Source organism: Phascolarctos cinereus, unplaced genomic scaffold, assembly GCF_003287225.1.
Source record: "Phascolarctos cinereus isolate Bilbo 61053 unplaced genomic scaffold, phaCin_HiC Scaffold_9;HRSCAF=440, whole genome shotgun sequence".
NCBI classification, from domain to species: domain Eukaryota; kingdom Metazoa; phylum Chordata; class Mammalia; order Diprotodontia; family Phascolarctidae; genus Phascolarctos; species Phascolarctos cinereus.
The window spans coordinates 247,391,948-247,414,214 of NW_027556402.1; the positions used below are offsets into that span (position 1 = coordinate 247,391,948).

At 36.8% G+C, this 22,267-nt stretch overlaps 2 protein-coding genes across 2 annotated transcripts; both read right to left on the bottom strand.

Annotated features, from left to right (window-relative positions):
* Nucleotides 1-616: 616 nt before the first annotated feature.
* On the bottom strand, nt 617-1,579 carry LOC110199560 (olfactory receptor 5T9-like). The gene has a single exon (XM_020974434.1). The coding sequence runs from the start codon at nt 1,577-1,579 to the stop codon at nt 617-619; it is 963 nt and encodes a 320-aa protein (XP_020830093.1).
* A 13,888-nt stretch (nt 1,580-15,467) lies between these two features.
* LOC110199561 (olfactory receptor 5T9-like) lies at nt 15,468-16,430 on the bottom strand. Its single transcript, XM_020974435.2, has one exon. The coding sequence runs from the start codon at nt 16,428-16,430 to the stop codon at nt 15,468-15,470; it is 963 nt and encodes a 320-aa protein (XP_020830094.1).
* Between the last annotated feature and the right edge of the window lie 5,837 nt (nt 16,431-22,267).

Here is a 22,267-nt window from a genome sequence, read left to right on the forward strand (position 1 = left end):
TTCACTGGATATAATAGCGGAGTTTATAAAAAATCCTTCCCCCCCCCATACACACACATACATTTGGGATTACGTCACCTAAATTTACTGATGACACATTAACAATGCCAGTAGTGATCATATTTACTTTTTTCCAGGAAAGGTGATGGCTCTTCAGTAGCACTAAAGGAATTCATTCTTCACTCCATCTTTTGGGTATTCAGGAAGGTCCCTATCCTAGAACAGGGAATTCTCTGAATTTCAATTTTTGGCTTATCTTGTTAATAAGGTGGCTATACTTAACCCAGTTATATGTAACAGCATATGTGTAAGAAAAGTAAACTGCCGCCAGGTCCCCCAAACAGGAGTTTGGCAAGGGATATAGGAAAAATGTCTCATGAAAGAGGACAACAGCTATTAAGAAAGACCTATGGATACTTTCAGACTCATGGAGAGATTCTTTGTAGGTGAGCATAAAGATAAATAGCTACCAGAATCAACCTGCATAGATAAATTACTATAATTTGACTAAACATAAAGATCAGATTGAATAACAGTGAGATAAAACATGAGTTTTGATTCTACTGTTCTTAACTTTTTTTTTATTTTATCCACTCCATGAAATTTCCTACTGCTTTCATCTGATATTTACTTCAGCATTTAAAAGGTGATTAGTAAACTTATTTTTCCCAAAAACGTTTTTCACTGCCTCTTTCACATCTTTGTTCCTCAAGCTATAGATGATGGGATTCAACATAGGTATCACAATGGTATAAAATACAGATACCACCACGTCATGGCTCAAAGAGTAGCTGGCAGCTGGCCTGAGATACATGAAGAGGATGGTCCCATGGTAGATGGAGACACCTGTCAGGTGAGAACCACAAGTAGAGAAGACTTTTCTTCTCCCCTCAGCTGAGCGGATCCTCAGAACTGCAGCCAAGATGAAGCCATAGGAAACCAGGACAATCAGGATGGCAAAGATCTCAATAGAGCTCACAAAGATGAAAAGTAACACTTCATTGATGTGAGTGTCAGAACAGGAGATGGCCAGGAGTGGAGGGATATCACAGAAGATGTGTCTGATTACATTGGATTCACAAAAGGATAAACTAAAAGTAGCCACAGTGTGTAAAAGGGCATGTGACAAACCCCCTACATACGAGCCAATGATGAGTGGCGCATAGACTCGTGGAGTCATGATGGCTGTGTAGAGCAGTGGGTTACAGATTGCCATGTAGCGGTCATATGCCATGGCAGCCAAGAGGAAACACTCAGTAGTCCCAAAAGTTACAGAGATAAGCATCTGGGCTACACAACCAGAGAAGGAAATGGTCTTATTCTCTGCTAAGAAATTGACTAACATCTTAGGTGTGATCACTGAGGAATAGCAGGCATCCAAGAAAGACAAGACACTCAGGAAATAGTACATGGGGGTGTGGAGCCGGGACTCCACCACGACCAACAGAACCAATCCCAGATTCCCCAGCAGTGTAAAGAGATAGATGGCTAAGAACACAAAGAAAAGGGTGATTTGTACCTCCAAAAAGGAGGTAAAGCCCATCAAAACAAATGTGGTGACTTCCGTGTGATTAGACATGATTTCTTTTTTTGACATTTATCCAACCCTAAGGAGAAAGGAGAATTGTGGTTATCATTTAATACTGTGCAATATGCCTTTCTTTTTTTTTTGAGAGGGGAGGAGCACCTACCATGTTCAGTACTCCATCGCATAGCATGCCTGTATCAAAGACAACATTTGGCATGTTTAGATCCCATAACATTGGTCACATTAGTGTTTACATGTCCTTGTTGCTACATATTACCCTAGACATTAATCAATCCCAGCAATGGTGAGAGAAAGAAGCATGCTATTAGTACTCTCTTTAGAATCAGATGAGTCTATTGAATGGGAAAGGAATCATCTGTTTAAACTGACAGCAGATTCAAGGGTTTTTTTTCACATCTTAATCAAAATTTGTGTTTTAGAACACCCTTTACCATCAAAGAAAAAAGCTTACAAATACCGGTAGACGTAGGGAATACATAAATTGCATCTTACTTGTTTACAAGGCCACTTGAGTGCCTTAGTAATAATGGTGACAGATCTATATGAAAGGGAAACTTGGTATAGATAAAAGATACAAGGATTTTCTTTTGGTTTTCTGTGTGGGCAACCTTTAAAAGTCAATCTAAAATTTCACAATTTCCTTTCTATTCTTAAATAGCCCTAATCATGACTTATGAAATTAGTTTGAAAGGGAAACTTCAGAGCCCTCTACTTCAACTATCTCACTTTATAGAGACCCAGAAATCTCAAGCATTTACCAAAGGTTCACAAAGTATTCAAATGTAAATGTGATGAAATTATCCTCATGGCATATTTACATTAAATGCTCTGTTCCCAAAATTCTGCAATTTTAACTTCTTTCCAAAATTTCTCTATCCTATGATCGCAGGCTTACTGTATATCACTCCCTATTACTAGCTTTATATTCCAGAAAATTTTGTCTATTTACCAGAACCTGAACTGGGAATTATTCTCTCTCTCCCAACTCTTTTCCTTTGCCCTATGCTATAAATGACTTCTCACATAAAATGAATCTCTAAAGTATTTCATTTTCTTATAAGACCCAACTTATATGCCTTACCACACTACAGATCTTCAGTATATATTTTTCCACTCAAGAATTCTAATACAATAATAACAATAATAATGACAATAATAACATATGATACATACCTAACAATCAGAGATGAATATATATATATATACATACATATATACATATGCATAGATATACATATATCAGCACACCTTGGGCGGAGTCAGATACTAATTGAAAAAATGTCATCTTTGATGTCTAATTCTAGCTAGGAAGATTGTTGTTCTTTGTCCTTTGTTACTGAAGAGGACCATGACATTAGGAAGGTGATTGTCATGACTTGCAAGTGAACTGGATGTGAGGGAGGGCTGTGCAAAGTCACCAGCTTCACCTTCTCCTCCAGAGCCTTCTGGGACCAGTGGCCAGATATAGATCAGGAAGAGGGAAAGAGGAACTTAAATCTGGTCCCCCACCATAACCTAGGTAAATACTAAAAAAATTCCAAAATCCACATGGGAAATTGGTAAATATTTCTGAAACAAAGATGGACTAGAAATGATGTTGGAAATCACATGGAAGTTTAGAGGTGTAAATGAACACCAGAACTTGATTTTAGATATTTAGGTAACAGGATTTTCATAAAACAAAAAAAATCCCTTTTTTAATACCATTCTATATCACATATCATATATAATTACATATATATAGATATATATCTATATATCTATATATATCTGACACCCCTCCTTTTTAATTTTCTCTCCTTCTTAAAGTTATTATTATTCTTTTCTTTCCTATCTCATTGGTGTGGTATATCCCTCACACCATAATGCAAGTTTCTTGAAGGCACAACTTTTTTTTTTCTGTGCTTCTGTTACTTGCCACCATGCCATGAACAGAGGTTTTAATAAATTAGAATGGATGAGATTGAATCAGGGCTTACCTGTTATATAAAGTTCATCTGCTTTATGTTGAAGGGCCACCTAGGAATCTCTGATGTGCACAGCTTCATCACATGAGCAAATTGCATTCTTTGGAATTCCTCTAGTACAGACACCTAAATGAGAGAATGAGAGATCACACATTGGGGTGATGGGTGGAGAAAAGCTTCCAAATGTGTACTAAGAATGTTCTAAGATATTCTCCACACATGGCATTTCCTCTTGGTTTTTCTCTAGATTAAACTTATAAAATCTTTGAAACTTGGAAGTTTTAGGGTCCTTTTCAGCTCTATCACTCTATGTTCTAAGTTTAAAGACTCTCTATCTCTGGCATTCTAGGTTCTATTCTAAAGTCCCTTCCACCTCTCATATTCTAGACTTCTTCAGGTTTCCTACCTTCTACTTACCTGTAGAACACACAATACTCTAATGATTAGGTCTTCTCTGTCAATATCAGGCATGATGTAGATATATTTCCTACCTTAATAACTCCAGCTACCTTCCCTTAATTGTTCTATGTTCATTTATGTGCCCTCCTCCCTCACATCCCTCCAACGCCCATTTCTTCCTTATTGTCTCTTCTCTGCATATTCCACTCTTTCAGTCAGTGTTTGAAGGATAGTTTCTGGCATATCACCACCTGGGCAGGGAAAAAAGACCAGTGATACCAGGTGGCCACTCACTCACCAAGATGAACATGGTAGCAATATCCATTAGGCCAAGAAAAGTAACCAGTTTCCCGATGCCAAATGGCATCTTGCACTGCTTTTCAGCTTTACAGACAGAAGATATCAAACTCATGTCCATGTTGTCTATGTCAAACAACTGACTTGAATCTGACCCTTCCCCAGACCTATCAGGTGCCTGAAACTGACTAGACATTATCACTCCCAGCCTCTGACTAATTTTGTAAATGTCTCAAAATCTCCCTTCCAGAGGTTCCCAAGCTATCTCTAAGGACTTTGCCTGTTATGTAAAACCACTTACCTGGTGAAACTGTGAGATGTTCTCCAACTCCTTGTACCTGCAGCCTGGCCTTTCCCCCTGCCTGACCCCTCCCACCTCCAGCTTGGTCAATCCCTTTGCTTAACCCATCACACCTGCAGCCTAGTCAGGCCTTCTGCCTTAGTACCTTATATAAACCCTGTTCTCAGCCTCCTCTTCAGCTATCACAGCACTTGCCACGTGGAATCCTGGGCCACAACTCACTTTCCCCCTGACTTAAGAACTCAGTTTTCTTGTATTGACTGTATTATCTTGAATTCAGGATGATATCTGAGATTTTAAAAGACAATTAAATGTATGTAGCATTGCTAAAAAGAGGCTTCCACTGGGAATCTAGAAAACATTGACTCTGTGGAGCTTCTGGAGGGAAGGTGAGGAACCTTACAACTATTATGGGTGATCTTCTGTATATATTCATTGACTTAAAAATTCTAATATACAGGCTGAGCTAGTATCATGACAGCACAGCTTGGTGGGGCTGGATCATGACAGAAAATAATGTGATCTCTGAAGTCTTATTACTGCTAGGATAAAAACAGTAAAGAAGAGGAAATTGAATATAATGAGAAGATAGATAATCAGAAAAACTCCAGACTCCATGGGAAAAATTGGTCAATATTTCAGAAATAAAAGCTGATTAGAAAGAAGTATTTCAGAAAGGATGCTGTTAATTACATGAAATTTAGAAGACTGTGGGAAAAAAATAGGCACTTGAAGTTGATTTTAGAAATTTACTTAGCAGAATTAATATAAAGACCAAAATATCCTTCTCACAAGCCCATCTCATCCTCACATCAAGACCACAAATGCAGCAGGTTGCACAACTGTGGAATATAAATATTGCAGCTGAAAGATACTTGCCCTCAACCCAACACATAGGAATTAACTTCTTTTCCTTCTCTGTCCTTAAGCCTTTAATCTCACTGTCTAAACTGAATGATATTCTCATCTTCCTTAAATAAGGAATTCAGAGGAAACTGAAAATGCGTGGTCTGTCTCTGAATTCTCCAAATAAGATTCCTCCAAGAAGCTCTCTCTATTTGCCAAATGGCAGAACTCTATCCTGATACATAGTAAAGTGAAAGAAATGCTAATTATGATGAAAAATTCTACATTGGAATCCCCATATTAACCACTTAAGAGTTATGTACTCTTCAATATAGCAATAAGAATGGGGAGCATTTATATCATGCTTAAAGTTTTGCAAAATATTCTTCATATCCTCAAAAGCAAAAGTGTGAGGTAGGTGTTATCACCCTAATTTTACAGAGGGGAAATTGAGGCATCGAGAATTCAAATGATTTGTCCAGGATCATCCATATAGTAGCTAGTAAATGGCTGAGACAAGGTTCAAGCTCAAGTTTTTGATTTCTCATCTACTGTCTATAAGAGGCAGTTAGGTAGCACAGTGCAGAGAGTGCTGGACTAGCAGTTGGGAAGACCTGTATTAAAATTTGTGTTTAGAAATTTACTAGCTGTATGACCCTAGGCAAGTCACTTGACCTCTATTTGCCTCAATTTCCTCAACTATAAAATGGGGGAAATAACATCACCTACCTCCCAGTCTAGTTGTGAGGCTCAAATGAGTTAATATTTTTAAAGCACTTAATGTAGTTCCGGTACATATAAGTACTATAGAAATGCTATAAAATCTATAATAACAATAAAAATTAGTATTATTATTATGAAATCACATTTGGATAAGAATTCAAAGTGCTTAGCACAGTGCCTAGCATACAGTAGGACCTTAATAATAGCTTATTCTTCTTACCCCCCACCCCGTGCACTGTGTTGACTAGCTGCCTATTTCACATAATCTTTCTATGCTTCAGTTTCCTCAGTAGACAAAAGAGAGTTAATAATTGTGCTCTCTGCATCACAAGGCTTTTGTAAGGACCTAACAAGATTATGGATGTTTGCAGTCTTATTTGCGATATAACATAGGTTCTGATTCTGATTATTCTGTTATGAAGGTTAAGAAAAAAATTTGTCTCTGAGCCAGTTCATTCCCTGTACTTACTAGAGAAGCATCATAATATAGCTAATGGCACCACTGACTTGCCATTGGCATGACCTGAGTTCAGATCCAGACTTAGATACTTTAAATCACTGGAGGATGAAGAGGAAGTTGACTTGGCACATAGAAGGAATTTAATACATTTATGTTGATTAAAAGTATAAAAGGCGGAAATAATACCTTTAGTCTCGACTTCAAAGAGTTATTTTGAAGATCACAGGAAATAATGTATTTAAAATATTGTATCAATGCCAGTTGTCAACTGATAAAAATCCTTTCATTGAATGAACTACTAAAAAAAACCAGTTTCTACCACGCATCAAACTTTCTTCCAGAATTCAGAATTTTTCACTTTGCCTGTAGACTAGAGAGAAACAGAGAGTGTGGGTTAAGCAGATGTAATCTGATTCAGGTTATTTATATCTACTATTCTAGCTTCTGAGGATTTCTCCTGGGAATCATCTCAGGAGATACAGCCCAATTATCCTTGGGGCAAAGAAGCTGAGGTAGAATTCACATAGGGGAACAGGTGAAAAGAAAATGGTTCTCTCATGATAGATTCTATAGACACAGGGTCTCTTTTTACCTCATAAGACTCCCTTCCTGGATCCTGACTTAGAATAAAGATATTTTTTAGGGGAAATCTCTAAATTGGTGGGTGATAGAGAGAGAGAGATAGTGTTATATGTAGTAAAGTTTATGTAATGCATATATATGTATATATGTATATATGTATATATATATATATATATACACACAATACAGACACAAATAAGTACATGTAATGTAAATATATAATGCATACATAATGTACATGCATTTATGTGTATATAAACAGTTCTCCCTTCCATATTGAGAGGGGTTTAGAGGCATGGTACTCCTGCAATCTGGAAAATCCATATAAAATTTTTTGGCCCGCCTTTTGTACCAGAGAAGAAGTCTGATTTTTTTTCATTTTTTCTTTTATGGGGTGTTTAAAGTACCTTAAAAGATAAAGTTATGTTGATATCATACAATATTATACATATATATATATATTTTATTCATTTCTGAGTTTCTAAAGTTTTTCTGTGTCATCTGCTGCTGTCATTCTGTGTGTGGCTTCACAGAAATCTCCCAAAATTCACATTTAATTTCTTATGCAGACCTGCCACATATCAAAACTGCAATAGGAAAAGTTGTGATGTGGAAGGGATCGCTGTACATATATACGTACATACACATGGACATGTGAAAACGTAGTATTTAACCCCTATCAGAGGATCAGAATTCTGAGACTGCCTCTGCATACTCTGAAATCATGATCCTTAGTACAGTAATATTTGGCAGTGAAGATGAAAAGTGGCCTACGTTTTAAGATATGGCCAATAGGTTGATCACTTTTGTTGGACTGCTACGATTCTTATAAGACACGGTTCTGATTCTGTTTTTATGGGGATAGGGTTTTGGGGTAGTGTGTATTTTGTCAACATTCAGAATTTGTTCTAAGAAAAGACAAACAGGATTAGGTTGTATCAGTGTTTATTTCTCTCAAAGCAGGCGGCATTCATGAGTTCGTGCATGGGAGCCAGCCTGGAACTGAGCTCCTTTTGGGGTTAGGTTACACAGTTTATATAACCTTTCAACAGGGTCTGATGTAACTCCATCATCATTTCACCCCTGTACAGACCACCTTCAACCTTACCAGACCATTCCAAGCCATGGGTATCTAGAGTCAGGGGTGGGGAATCTTCTGGGTCCTTGGATTCAGCCTTTTGACTAATTCCAAGTTTCCCAGAACAAATTCTTTTATTAAGTGGATTTGTTCTGTGAAGTTTAGATTCAGTCAAAGGGCCCCACTTGAGGACCTAGAGGGTCACATGTGGCCTTAAGGTCACTTTAGTCTAGACAAAAGAATCTGTCTCCATCAAGTTTGAGCCTAACACAACTGGCATCCTATTTTGGATTAATTTCTTGCAAGCTTAGTTGGTGTTTGACCCGGACAGAAAAAGTCACTGCAATCTCATCATCAGTAATGTCCTTCTGACAAGAAACTGAAAAATGAACTTAAAGTCAGGACTTTGGAAGGGGGAGGCCCTCTGAATTTCATGAAGATACTGGTTATTAATTTTATATATATATATGTGTGTGTGTGTGTGTGTATGTTTTAAAGTGTGACTCTGTTTTGACAGAAGCTCAAAGAACTATTTGAGAAAAGGTTTGTAAAGATTCTAGAGTGATGGTGGGTTCTCCTGCCTTGGACATTTTCAAATAGAGCTCCAATAGCCACAACCCATTCAGTTGCTGGTGCCAATTTAGTTGTCTTTGGGAAGTAGGTGCTATTATCATACACATTTTATAGGTGGCATATAGAATAGAGTGCTTGTGGTTGCTCACAGATCAGAACACCGGCCAGCAGAGCAGTTTCCTACTTTCCTGCACATTTAGAATTGAAAGAGTTCTTAGTAGTCATCATCCCAAAGATCTTGGCAAATAGAATTAAATAACAACCATAAACTCAATAGATTGTCAGTAATAAGGGACAGAGCTGAGATCTGAATCCTAGTTAGCTCTGCACAAATACAGAATTTTTCCATAGTAGTGCACTGATTTCTTAACATGGACACACATCTTCAAGGTGTATATAAGATAAATGATAAAGATGTACCTGGAAAATATTGGTGCTTGACTTCACCAGAAGAATTTTTCTTCAGAAAGAGATTGAATATACTATATCTCTGTCGGGAGAATGTAGACTCCTTCAGGTTAGAAACTATGACATGTTTTTAATTAGTTAATTAACCAATTAATTAATTAATTAATTAATTATTTTTTAGTTTTCAACATTCATTTCCACGAGACTTTGAGTTCCAGATTTTCTCCCCATCTCTCCTCTCCCCCATCCCAAGAAAACACGCATTCTGAATACTTCTTCACCCAATCTGCTCTCCCTTCTATCCCCACCTCCACGTATCTGTTCCTCTCTTATTTTCCTATATAGTAAGATAGATTTCCATTCCCAATTGAGTGTGTATGTGATTCTCTCCTTAAGCCAAATCCAATGACAGTAAGATTGACTCATTGTGTCCTACCTCCCTCCTCTTTCCCTCCTCTGTAAAAGCCTTTTCTTATCTTTTTTTATGTGAGATAATTTACCCCATTGTACCTTTCCTTTTCTACTTCTACTAGTATAATCCTCTCACCACTTAGCTGTATTTTTTCAGACATCATCCTTCATATTCAACTTACCTTGTGCCCTCTGTTAAGTATGTATGTGTGTATATATATGTATATATATATATACACACACACACACACACACACACATATATATATATACATATACCTGAGAAAGGTCTCATGAGTTACAAATATCATCTTTCCATATAGGAATGTAAAGAGTTTAACTTTTATAAGTTCCTTATGAATTCCTCCTCCTGTTTACCTTTTCATGCTTCTCTTGAATCTTGTATTTGAAAGTCAAATTTTCTATTCAGATCTGGTCTTTTCATCAAGAGTGTTTGAAAGTGCTCTATTTTATTGAATATCCATTCCCCCCCCCACCAAGGATTATACTCAGTTTTTCTGGATAGGTGATTCTTGGTTTTAATACTAGATCCTTTGACCTCCAGAATATCATATTCCAAGCTCTCCAATCACTTAGAAGCTGTTAAATCTTGTATTATCATGGTTGTGTTTCCACAATACTTGAATTGTATCTTTCTGGTTACTTGCAATGTTTTCTCCTTGACCTGGGGGAGATATATATATATATATATATATATATATATATATAAAATAACTCCTAGGAGTTTCTCTTTAGGGATCTATTTCAGGAGGTGAATGGTGGATTTTTTCAATTTCTATTTTACCCTCTGGTTCTAGAATATCAGGGTAGTTCTCCTTGATAAGGTCTTCAAAGATGATGTATAAGCTCTTTTTTTGATCATGGCTTTCAGGTAGTCCAATGATTTTTAAATTCTTTCTCCTGGATCTATTTTCCAGCTCAGTTGTTTTTCCAATGAGATACTGCCTTCTTTTTTTTCATTCTTTTTGGTTTTGTTTTATAATTTCTTGATTTCTCATAGAATCATTAGCTTCCATTTTCTCCATTCCAATGTTAAAGGAATTATTTTCTTCAGTGAACTTTTGTACCTCCTTTTCCACATGGCCAATTCTGTATTTTAAAGCATTCTTCTCCTCATTGGCTTTTTGGACCTCTTTTGCAATTTGGTTTAGTCTATTTTTTAATGTGTTCTTTTCTTTTTTTCTTTTTTTTGAGGCGGGGTGAGGGATGAAGTGACTTACCCAGCATCACACAACTAGTAAGTGTCAAGTGTCTGAGGCCAAATTTGAAATCAGGTCCTCCTGACTCCAAGGCCAGAGCTCTATCCACTGTGCAACCTAGCTGCACCTAAACTGTTATTTTCTTCACTATTTTTTTCGGTCTCCTTTAGCAAGCTGTTGACTTGTTTTTCATGATTTTCTTGAATCACTCTCATTTCTTTTCCCAGTTTTTCCTCTACTTCTCTTACTTGCTTTTCAAAATCCTTTTTGAGATTTTTTGTGGCCTGACACCAATTCATATTTTTCTTGAAGGCTTTGGATGTAGAAGCTTTGACTTTGTTATCTTCTTCTGGTTGTATGTTTTCATCTTCTTTGTTACTATAAGATTATATAGTCCGATTTTTCCCCCCTCTGTTTGCTCATGTTCCCAGCCAATTACTTACATTTTTAACTCTTTGTTAAGATAAGGTTCTGGTTCCACTTTGGAAATGGTCCCAAGCTTCAGGAGTTTTGTGCAGCTGGTTTTCAGAGATATGTGTAGGGACCTGTAACTTTTCAGTCCTTTTAAGGTGGTATGGTCAAAGGAGAGGTGCTTACATCTTTCCTTGTCTGTTCTCTGGTATATGAGTTACCACAAGCACTCTTTTCTGCCTTGGAATTGAGAGAAGGATTTTCTTTTCACTGCTGCCACAAGCTCCACCACACGAGAGCTCCTCTGCATTCCAGGACCACCAAACAGGACTGTGACCCAGATCCAAGGACAAGCAAAGCAAGAGAATCCCACCTCAGAAACAGCAAAGAGGTCCCTGCAATACCCCTCTTATCAGTCATTCGATCCCTCTACCCTCTGTGGGCCTAGAGTTCCAGAAGCAGCCATTGCCACCGCACTGGACCTGTGCCAGGGCTGCAGCCAAACTGTGCTCTTCTTTTACACAGGTCCAACAGACCTTTCCTACTGGTCTTCTAAGTTGTCTTTCATATTCGTGGGTTAAGAAGTCTGGAAGCTGCCAAAGCTACCAGTGATTCAATTCCCTGGGACCTGCTCCCAGATTCACTGGGGCCCAGTCTTTGCCTGTGTGGCCCACGCTGAATTGCATTTTTCTCCCAGCCTGGTGCAACAGACCTTTCCCATTAACCACATAAGTTGTCTTGGGTTGAAAATTAGTTTTGCTCTGTCTTTTTGTGGTTTCTGCTGCTGTAGAATTTCTTTAGAATAATTTTTTATAGGTCTTTGGAGGGGTTTCAGGGAGAGCTCAAGCAAGTCACAGCTTTTACTTCACCATCTTCACTCTACATCCTGGTGATAGCAAACTATGACATTCAAAAAAACAAAATTCAATTCTTCTGAACTTGTTATAGTCCTACACACACATTAATTACTGGAGCAAAATTACAGCCATTTTCTATGATAAAGGTCTCCTTTCTCAAATATATAAAGAACTGAGCAAAATTAATAAAAATAAGACCCATTCCATAATTACTAAATGGTCAAAGGATACAAAAGGCCGTATTCATTGTAAGAAATCAAAGCTATCAATTTTCACCAAAAATATATTTAATTCAGTAAATGATCTTTGTTGTTCAATCACTTTCAGTAGTGTCTGACATTTCATGACCCTGTGTGGGATTTTCTTGGCAGACATACTGAAGTGGTTGGCTATTCCCTTCTCCAGCTCATTTTACAGGTGAGAAAACTGAGGCAAATAGTGTAAAGTGACTTGCCCAGAGTCACATAAATATTAAGTGTCTGAAGCCAGATTTGATTTCAGGAAGATGAATTTTCCTGACTCTGGCCCCAGTACTCTGTCAACTGCACCACCTACCTGTCCCATAGTAATAATTAAAACAATACAAATTAAACAACTCTGAGGTCTCACCTCACACCTATCAGATTGGCTAAAATGACAGAAAAGGAAAATGAAAAAAAAGCTGGGAAGGGGCAGAATGTGGGAAAAAAATGTATGTGCCAAAATGCACTGTTGGTAGAGCTGTGAAGTAGTGTAACCATTCTGGAGTTCCATTTGGAACTATGTCCATAGGCCTATAAAGTTGTACAAAGCTGTGACCTAACAATAATATCAGGTCTTTGGTCTATACCCAAGAGAATAAAAGGAAAAGTGAAAATACCCATGCATACAAAAACACTTATAACAGTACTTATAATGGTGACAAAGAATCAGAAAATGAAGAGGTACCCATCAGTTGTGCAATGGCTGAATGAACTGTAGTGTGTAGTATTAATGTGAAATGCAGTATTAATATGAAATGTAGTATTAATGTGAAATGTAGTATTACTGTGAAAGAATATCATTGTGTTCTAAGAAATGGAGACGGGGATTTTTTTTTAATAATATCTGGAAAGATTTATATGAACTGATGTAAACTGAAGTAAGCAGAACCAGAAAAATAGTGTATTGAGTAACAGCAGTATTAAAACAATAATCAACTGTGAAAGACTTAGTAACTTTGATCAATATGATGATTCAAAATAATTCCGGAGAACTCAGGATGAAACAATGCTATTCTACTCCCAACAGAGAACTTGGAGTATGATTGAAACATTTTTTTTCTTTCTTTTTTCTTGCTTTTGGTGGAAATGTGGCTATTATATTTCTTACCATCTCAATGGGTGGGAGAAGATTGTAGGGAGGGAGAGAACTGGGAACTAAAAATAAATTTAAAAAATTCTAAATCTATGATCTATGTCCATGAGATGTAATGTGGGAGAATCAGACATTATGGTTCCATTTTCACTAAACTAGATTATGTTCCAGTTTGAAAAGTATTTAATCATAATAAGGCATACCAGAGTAATTAATTCAGTTCAAATCAATAACAATTTATTGTGCAATATTGAAAATTATTATGCACAGATTATTTGATTTGATTTCATCTTCACAATGAGGTAGCTGTTATTTTAAAAGATGAGTAAACTGAGCCTGAGTGAAGAAACTGGCTCAGGTCACACAGGTGGTCATTTATGTGTGAAGTGGTTTAAGAAAATCCAAAGAATGGAATGTTGCTTCAAAAATTTGATAGTTGAGGAGGGAGATGTATACACAAAAAAAATTCAGTGCAAGAGAAAATATGAAGGGGCAGCTAAGTGGCACAGTGGATAGAGCACCGGCCCTGGATTCAGAAGAACCTGAGTTCAGATTCTGCCTCAGACACACAACACTTACTATCTGTGTGACCCTGGGCAAGTCACTTAACCCCATTGCCAAGCCAAAAAATTAAAATAAAAAATAAATAAAAAAGTAATTTGATTATAGAATGATAAATTCTTTCTAGGGTGAGATATTAGTGATGAAGGACATGGCAAAGTTAATAAATGTGATATCTATACTCTTGTTAAAATAGATATCACTGACCCTTTAAAATCACGTGTCATACCCTTTGCTTAAAATATCCAAACATATTAAACATGCATTTGGAAGTATTCATAATTTTAAAATCAATATTTTCATCAAAAATGGCAATTATATTTTTCTGATTTCTTCCTCAAGGTTGCTTCCATTTTCTGTCTTTCCCTTTATTTCTAGATTTTTGTGGAATTTGCATATACAGTCAGAGTTAGCATTCATATTCATTTTCTATTTCTGTTTCTATTACTTTACAATATTTCCTAAATGTCTTTCAAAATATTCCTGATGTGTTCCCTGAATTTACTGGTTTTAATTACATTGTCGTATGCTACTAAATTCATATTTTCTCATCTGTGTATGTATTCAACAACCATCACAAAATTGCATCATTTTCAGTTTTCAATTATGATTAATATCTATCTAACTATCATTTAGCACACAACATTTGTTTTAAGATAACGTTTATGGTGTTAATTTATAATAACCAGATTATTAGTTAAAAGAAAGTGATTCTTTTTAAATTTTTGTTATGTATTTCCAAATCACTTCCAAAAAAGAATTTAACGTTTTGTTTTTTTTTTTTTCCATTTCACCAGCATTGAGATGTGTAAATGTCATTATTATGTTTGATGTTTGTGGAGTGTGCATTTTAAACATGATTAATACATTAGAAGATTTTAAAATATTGATAGGAAAATATGCATTTAGTATAACAGTGGTGTTTACAAAATGACTCTCCCCACACACAGGCATTTGGTATTGTATCACTTAATTTTATGCCAGTAGTGATCACATTTAATTTTTTACAGGAAAGGCGATGGCTCCTCAGTAGCACTAAAGGAATTCATTCTTCACTCCATCTTTTGGGTATTCATGAAGGTCAATATCCTAGAACAGGGAATTTGCTGAATTTCAATTTTTGGTTTGTCTTGTTAATAACATGACTATATTTAATCTAGTTATATGTAACAGCATTTGTGTAGGACAAATAAACTACAGTCAGGGTCCTGAAAACAGGAGTTTGGCCAGGGATATAGAAAAGTATCTCATAAAAGAGGACAGCAGCTATTAAGAAAGGCCTATGGATACTTTTAGACTCATGGAGAGATTTTTTGTAAGTGAGCATAAAGATAAATAGCTACCAGAATCAACCTGCATAGATAAATTACTATAATTTGACTAAACATAAAGATCAGATTGAATAACAGTGAGATAAAACATGAGTTTTGATTCTATTTTTCTTTACTTTTTTTTAATTTTATCTGCTCCATGAAATTTCCTACTGCTTTCATCTGATATTTACTTCAGCATTTAAAAGGTGATTAGTAAACTTATTTTTCCCAAAAACGTTTTTCACTGCCTCTTTCACATCTTTGTTCCTCAAGCTGTAGATGATGGGATTCAACATAGGTATCACAATGGTATAAAATACAGATACCACCACGTCATGGCTCAAAGAGTAGCTGGCAGCTGGCCTGAGATACATGAAGAGGATGGTCCCATGGTAGATGGAGACACCTGTCAGGTGAGAACCACAAGTAGAGAAGACTTTTCTTCTCCCCTCAGCTGAGCGGATCCTCAGAACTGCAGCCAAGATGAAGCCATAGGAAACCAGGACAATCAGGATGGCAAAGATCTCAATAGAGCTCACAAAGATGAAAAGTAACACTTCATTGATGTGAGTGTCAGAACAGGAGATGGCCAGGAGTGGAGGGATATCACAGAAGATGTGTCTGATTACATTAGATTCACAAAAGGATAAACTAAAAGTAGCCACAGTGTGTAAAAGGGCATGTGACAAACCCCCTACATACGAGCCAATGATGAGAGGCACATAGACTCGTGGAGTCATGATGGCTGTGTAGAGCAGTGGGTTACAGATTGCCATGTAGCGGTCATATGCCATGGCAGCCAAGAGGAAACACTCAGTAGTCCCAAAAGTTACAGAGATAAGCATCTGGGCTACACAACCAGAGAAGGAAATGGTCTTATTCTCTGCTAAGAAATTGACTAACATCTTAGGTGTGATCACTGAGGAATAGCAGGCATCCAAGAAAGACAAGACACTCAGGAAATAGTACATGGGGGTGTGGAGCCGGGACTCCACCACGACCAACAGAACCAATCCCAGATTCCCCAGCAGTGTAAAGAGATAGATGGCTAAGAACACAAAGAAAAGGGTGATTTGTACCTCCAAAAAGGAGGTAAAGCCCATCAAAACAAATGTGGTGACTTCCGTGTGATTAGACATGATTTCTTTTTTTACATTTATCCAGCCCTAAGGAGAAAGGAGAATTGTGGTTATCATTTAATACTGTGCAATATGCCTTTCTTTTTTTTTTTTTGAGAGGGGAGGAGCACCTACCATGTTCAGTACTCCATCGCATAGCATGCCTGTATCAAAGACAACATTTGGCATGTTTAGATCCCATAACATTGGTCACATTAGTGTTTACATGTCCTTGTTGCTACATATTACCCTAGACATTAATCAATCCCAGCAATGGTGAGAGAAAGAAGCATGCTATTAGTACTCTCTTTAGAATCAGATGAGTCTATTGAATGGGAAAGGAATCATCTGTTTAAACTGACAGCAGATTCAAGGGTTTTTTTTCACATCTTAATCAAAATTTGTGTTTTAGAACACCCTTTACCATCAAAGAAAAAAGCTTACAAATACCGGTAGACGTAGGGAATACATAAATTGCATCTTACTTGTTTACAAGGCCACTTGAGTGCCTTAGTAATAATGGTGACAGATCTATATGAAAGGGAAACTTGGTATAGATAAAAGATACAAGGATTTTCTTTTGGTTTTCTGTGTGGGCAACCTTTAAAAGTCAATCTAAAATTTCACAATTTCCTTTCTATTCTTTAAATAGCCCTAATCATGACTTATGAAATTAGTTTGAAAGGGAAACTTCAGAGCCCTCTACTTCAACTATCTCACTTTGTAGAGAAGGACACTGAGACTCAGAAATCTCAAGCATTTAAGAATGTTCATGAAGTATTAAAATGCAAATGTCATAAATTTATTCTTATGGCATATTTATATTAAGTGCTCAATTCCCAAAATTCTGCAATTTTAACTTTTTTCCAAAATTTCTAGGCCTATTGTATATCACTGCCTATTACTAGCTTTATATTCCAGAAAAATTTGTCTCTCTTCCTGTAAAATTAACTTGCAATTAAATCTCCCAACTCTTTTCCTTTGCCATACACTATAAATGACTTCTCACATAAAAGGAATCTCTAAAATATTTCATTTTTTTCAAAACCCAACTTTTATGCCTTACCCCACAATAGACCTTCAGTATTTATTGACTCAAGAATTCTGATAATCTAATAATATATATGTACATATGTATGTATGTATATATATATATGTATATATGTATATGTGTGTGTATACATACACCTAATAATCAGGAATCTATACACACATATATCAGCACACCTTGGGCAGAGTCAGATCCTAATTGAAAAAATGTCATCTTTGATGTCTAATTCTAGCTAGAAAGATTGTTGTTGTTTATCTTTCACTATTGAAGAGGACCATGACATCAGGAAGGTGATTGCCATGCATTGAAAGTAAACTGGATGTAACTGAGAGAAGGCTGTGCAAAGTCACCAGCCTCACCTTCTCCTCCAGAGCCATGTGGGTCCAGTGCCAAATACAGATCAGGAAGAGGGAAAAAGGAACTTAAATCTGGTCCCCCACTACAAACCAGATATATACCAGAAAGATTCCAAAATCCAGGGGAAAAATTGGTAAATATTTCTGAAATAAAGATGAATTAGAAATGATGCTGGAAATTAAATGGAAGTTTGGAAGTCTAAATGAACACTAGAAGTTGATTTTAGATATTTAGTTAGCAGGATTTTCATAAAACAAAAAAAGTCCCTTTTGTAAGCCCATCCTATATCCCACATCTGATATGTCTGTGTATATACGTATACGTATATATGTGTGTGTGTGTGTGTGTGTGTGTGTGTATGTATACACACACACACACACACACATATATATATATATATATATATATATGTGTGTATATATATGTTTTCCTGACACCTCTCCTTTCTAATTTTCTCTCCTTCTGAAAGTTATTTTTTTTTTCCTATTTCATTTGTATGGTATATCCTTCACACCATAATGCAAGTTCCTTGAAGGCACAAATTTTTTCCCCCTCTACTTCTGTTATTTACCACAGTGCCATGAACACAGGTTTTAATAAATTGGATTGGATGAGATTGGATCAAGGGTTACCTGTTATGTGAAGTCCATATACCTTCAAGTTGAGGGGTCCCCTCGGAATCTCTGACACTCCTGCCTTCATCACATGAGCAAATTGCATTCTTTGGAAGTCCTCTGGTACAGACACCTAAATGAGAGAATGAGAGATCACACGTTGGGTTGATGGGTGGAGAAAAGCTTCCAAATGTGTACTAAGAGTTTTCTAAGATATTCTCCACACATGGCATTTCCTCATGGTTTTTCTCTAGATTACACTTATCAGATCCTTGGAACTTGTAAGTTTTAAGGTCCTTTTCAGCTCTGTCGTTCTATGTTCTAAGTTTTAAAGACCCTCGATCCCTGGCATTCTAGGTTCTATTCTAAGGTCCCTTCTACCTCTCATATTCTAGGCCTATGACTTCTTTAGGTTTCCTATGCTCTATTTACCTGTAGAACACACAATACTCTAATGATTAGGTCTTCTCTGTCAATATCAGGCATGATGTAGATATTTTTCTCCCTCAATTACTCCAGCTACCTCGCTTAATTATTCTATGTTCATTATTGTGCCCCCTCCCCCCATCCCTCCACCTCTCATTTCTTCCTCATTGTCTCTTCTCTGCACATTCCACTCTCTCTGTCAGTGTTTTAAGATAATTTCTGGCATATCACCATCTGGGCAGGGAAAAAAAAGACCAGTGATACCAGGTGGCCACTCACTCACCAAGATGAACATGGTAGCAATATCCATTAGGCCAGGAAAATATAACCAGTTTCCCAATGCCAAATGGCATCTTGCACTGCTTTTACGCTTTGCAGACAGAAGATATCAAACTCATGTCCATGTTGTCTATGTCAAACAACTGAGTGAATCTGACCTTGTTCACCTTCACATACCTATGAGGTGCCTGAAACTGACTAGACATTATCACTCCTAGCCTCTGATTAATCTTGTAAATGTTCCAAAATCTCCCTTCCAGAGGTTCCCAATCTATCTCTAAGGACTTTGCCTGTTATGTAAAACCACTTACCTGGTGAAACTGTGAGAAGTTCTCCAACTCCTTGTACCTGCAGCCTGGACTTTCCCCCTGCCTGACCCCTCCCACCTCCAGCTTGGTCAATCCCTTTGCTTAACCCATCACACCTGCAGCCTAGTCAGGCCTTCTGCCTTAGTACCTTATATAAACCCTGTTCCCAGCCTCCTCTTCAGCTATCACAGCACTTGCCATGTGGAATCCTGGGCCACAACTCACTTTCCCCCTGACTTAAGAACTCAGTTTTCTTGTATTGACTGTATTATCTTGAATTCAGGATGATATCTGAGATTTTGAAAGACAATTAAATGTATGTAGCATTGCTAAAAAGAGGCTTCCACTGGGAATCTAGAAAACATTGACTCTGTTGAGCTTCTGGAGGGAAGGTGAGGAGCCTTACGACTACTATGGGTAATATTCTATGCACATTTATTGATTCAACAATTCTAATATGCAGACTGACCTAGCATAGATAACAGCACAGTTTGGTGGGGCTGGATAATGATAGAAAAAATGTGGTCTTTGAATTCTTATTACTGCTAGGATAAAAAGGAAGAAAAACCAGGAAATTGATTGTGGCCCCAACCAATAGGAAGTTAGATAACCAGAAATTCCAAACTCCATGAAAAAAATTGGTCAATATTTCAGAAGTAAAAGCTGATTTGAAAGAAGTATTTCAGAAAGCATACTGTTACTTACATGAAAGCTTAGAAGTCTGTGGGAAAAAAAATAGACATTCAAAGTTGGTTTTAGGAATTTACTTAGCAGAATTAATATAAAGACCAAAATATCCTTCTCACAAGCCCATCTCATCCTCACATCAAGACCACAAATGCAGCAGGTTGCACAACTGTGGAATATAAATATTGCAGCTGAAAGATACTTGCCTTCAACCCAACACATAGGAATTAAGTTCTTTTCCTTCTCTGTCCTTAAGCCTTTAATCTCACTGTCTAAATTGAATGATATTCTCATCTTCCCTAAATAAGTAATTCAGGGGAAACTGAAAATGCATGGGTCTGTCTCTGAATTCTCCAAATAAGATTCCTCCAAGAAGCTCTCTCTATTTGCCAAATGGCAGGACTCTATCCTAATGCATAGTAAAGCGAAAGAAATGCTAATTATGATGAAAAATTCTACATTGGAATCCCCACATTAACCACTTAAGAGTTATGTACTCTTAAGTTATATAGCAATAAGAATAAGCAGCACTTACATAATGCTTAATGTTTTACAAAATATTCTTCATATGCTATCTCATTCGCAGCAAAAGTGTGAAGTAGGTAACATTACCCTAATTTTACAGATGAGGAAATTAAGGCATTGAGAATTTAAATGATTTGTCCACATAGTAGGTAGTAAGTGGCTATCTGGGGGAGGGTTCAAACTCAAGTCTCTGACTCCTCATTTACTGTCTATAAGAGGCAGTTAGGTAGCACAGTGCGGAGAGTGCTGGACTAGCAGTTGGGAAGACCTGTATTAAAATTTGGGTTCAGAAATTTACTAGCTGTGTGACCCTAGGCAAGTCACTTAACCTCTGTTTGCCTCAGTGTCCTCAATTATAAAACGGGGAAATAATATCACCTACCTCCCAGTCTAGTTGTGAGGCTCAAATGAGATATTTTTAAAGCACTTAACATAGTTCCTGGAACAGTATAAGTACTGTAAAAATGCTATAAAATCTATAATAATAATAATAGTAATTACTGTTATTATGAAGTCACATTTGGATAAGAATTCAAAGTGCTTAGCACAGTGCCTAGCATACAGTAGCAGTTTAATAAATGTGTATTCCCCTTCCCCTCCCCCCATTCATTGTGTTGACTAGATGCCTATTTCACACAATCTTTCCATGCTTCAGTTTCTCAATAGGCAAACAGAGATAATAATTGTGCTCTCTATATCACAGGCTTTGTAAGGATCTAACAAGATTATGGATGTGTGCCCACTTATTCTCAATATAATGTAAGTCCTGATTCTGATTATTCTGTTGTTATGAAGGTTAAGAAAAATTTATCTCTGAGCCAGTTCATTCCCTCAATTTACTAAACAGGCATCATAAAATAGTAAATGGCACAAATGCCTTCTTGTTGGTGCTGGGTTCAGATCCAGACTTAGATACTTAAAATCACTGTAGGATGATGAGGAAGTTGACTTGGCACATAGAAGGAATTTAATACATTTATGTCGATTAAAACTGCAAAGGGGGGAAATAATACCCGTAGTCTCGAACTCCAAGAGTTATTTGAGGATCGCAGGAAATAAAGTATTTAAAATATTGTTATCAATGCCAGTTGTTAACAGATAAAAATCCTTTCATTGAAGGAACTACTTAAAATAAGCAGTTTCTACCAAGCATCAGACTTTCTTCCAGACTTCAGAATTTTTCACCTTGCCTGTGGACTAGAGAAACACAGAGTGTGAATTAAGCAGATGTAATCTGATTCTGGTTATATCTGCTTTTCTAGCTTTTGAGGATTTCCCCTTGGGAATCATGTCAGGAGATACAGCCCAATTATCCTTGGGGGCAAAGAAATTGAGGTAGAATTCACATAGGGCAAACAGGTGAAAAGAAAATGGTTCTCTCATGGTAGATTCTATTGACACAGGATCTCTTTTTACCTAAGTCTCCCTTCCTGGATCCTGACTCAGAATGAAGTTTTTTTGGGGGAAATCTCTAAATTGACGGATGATAGACAGAGAGATGATATTATACGTAGTAATCTTTATGGTATATATATACACAATAAAGACACATAAGTACATGTAATATGTATATACAATGCATGTATAATGTACATGCATATATGTATATAT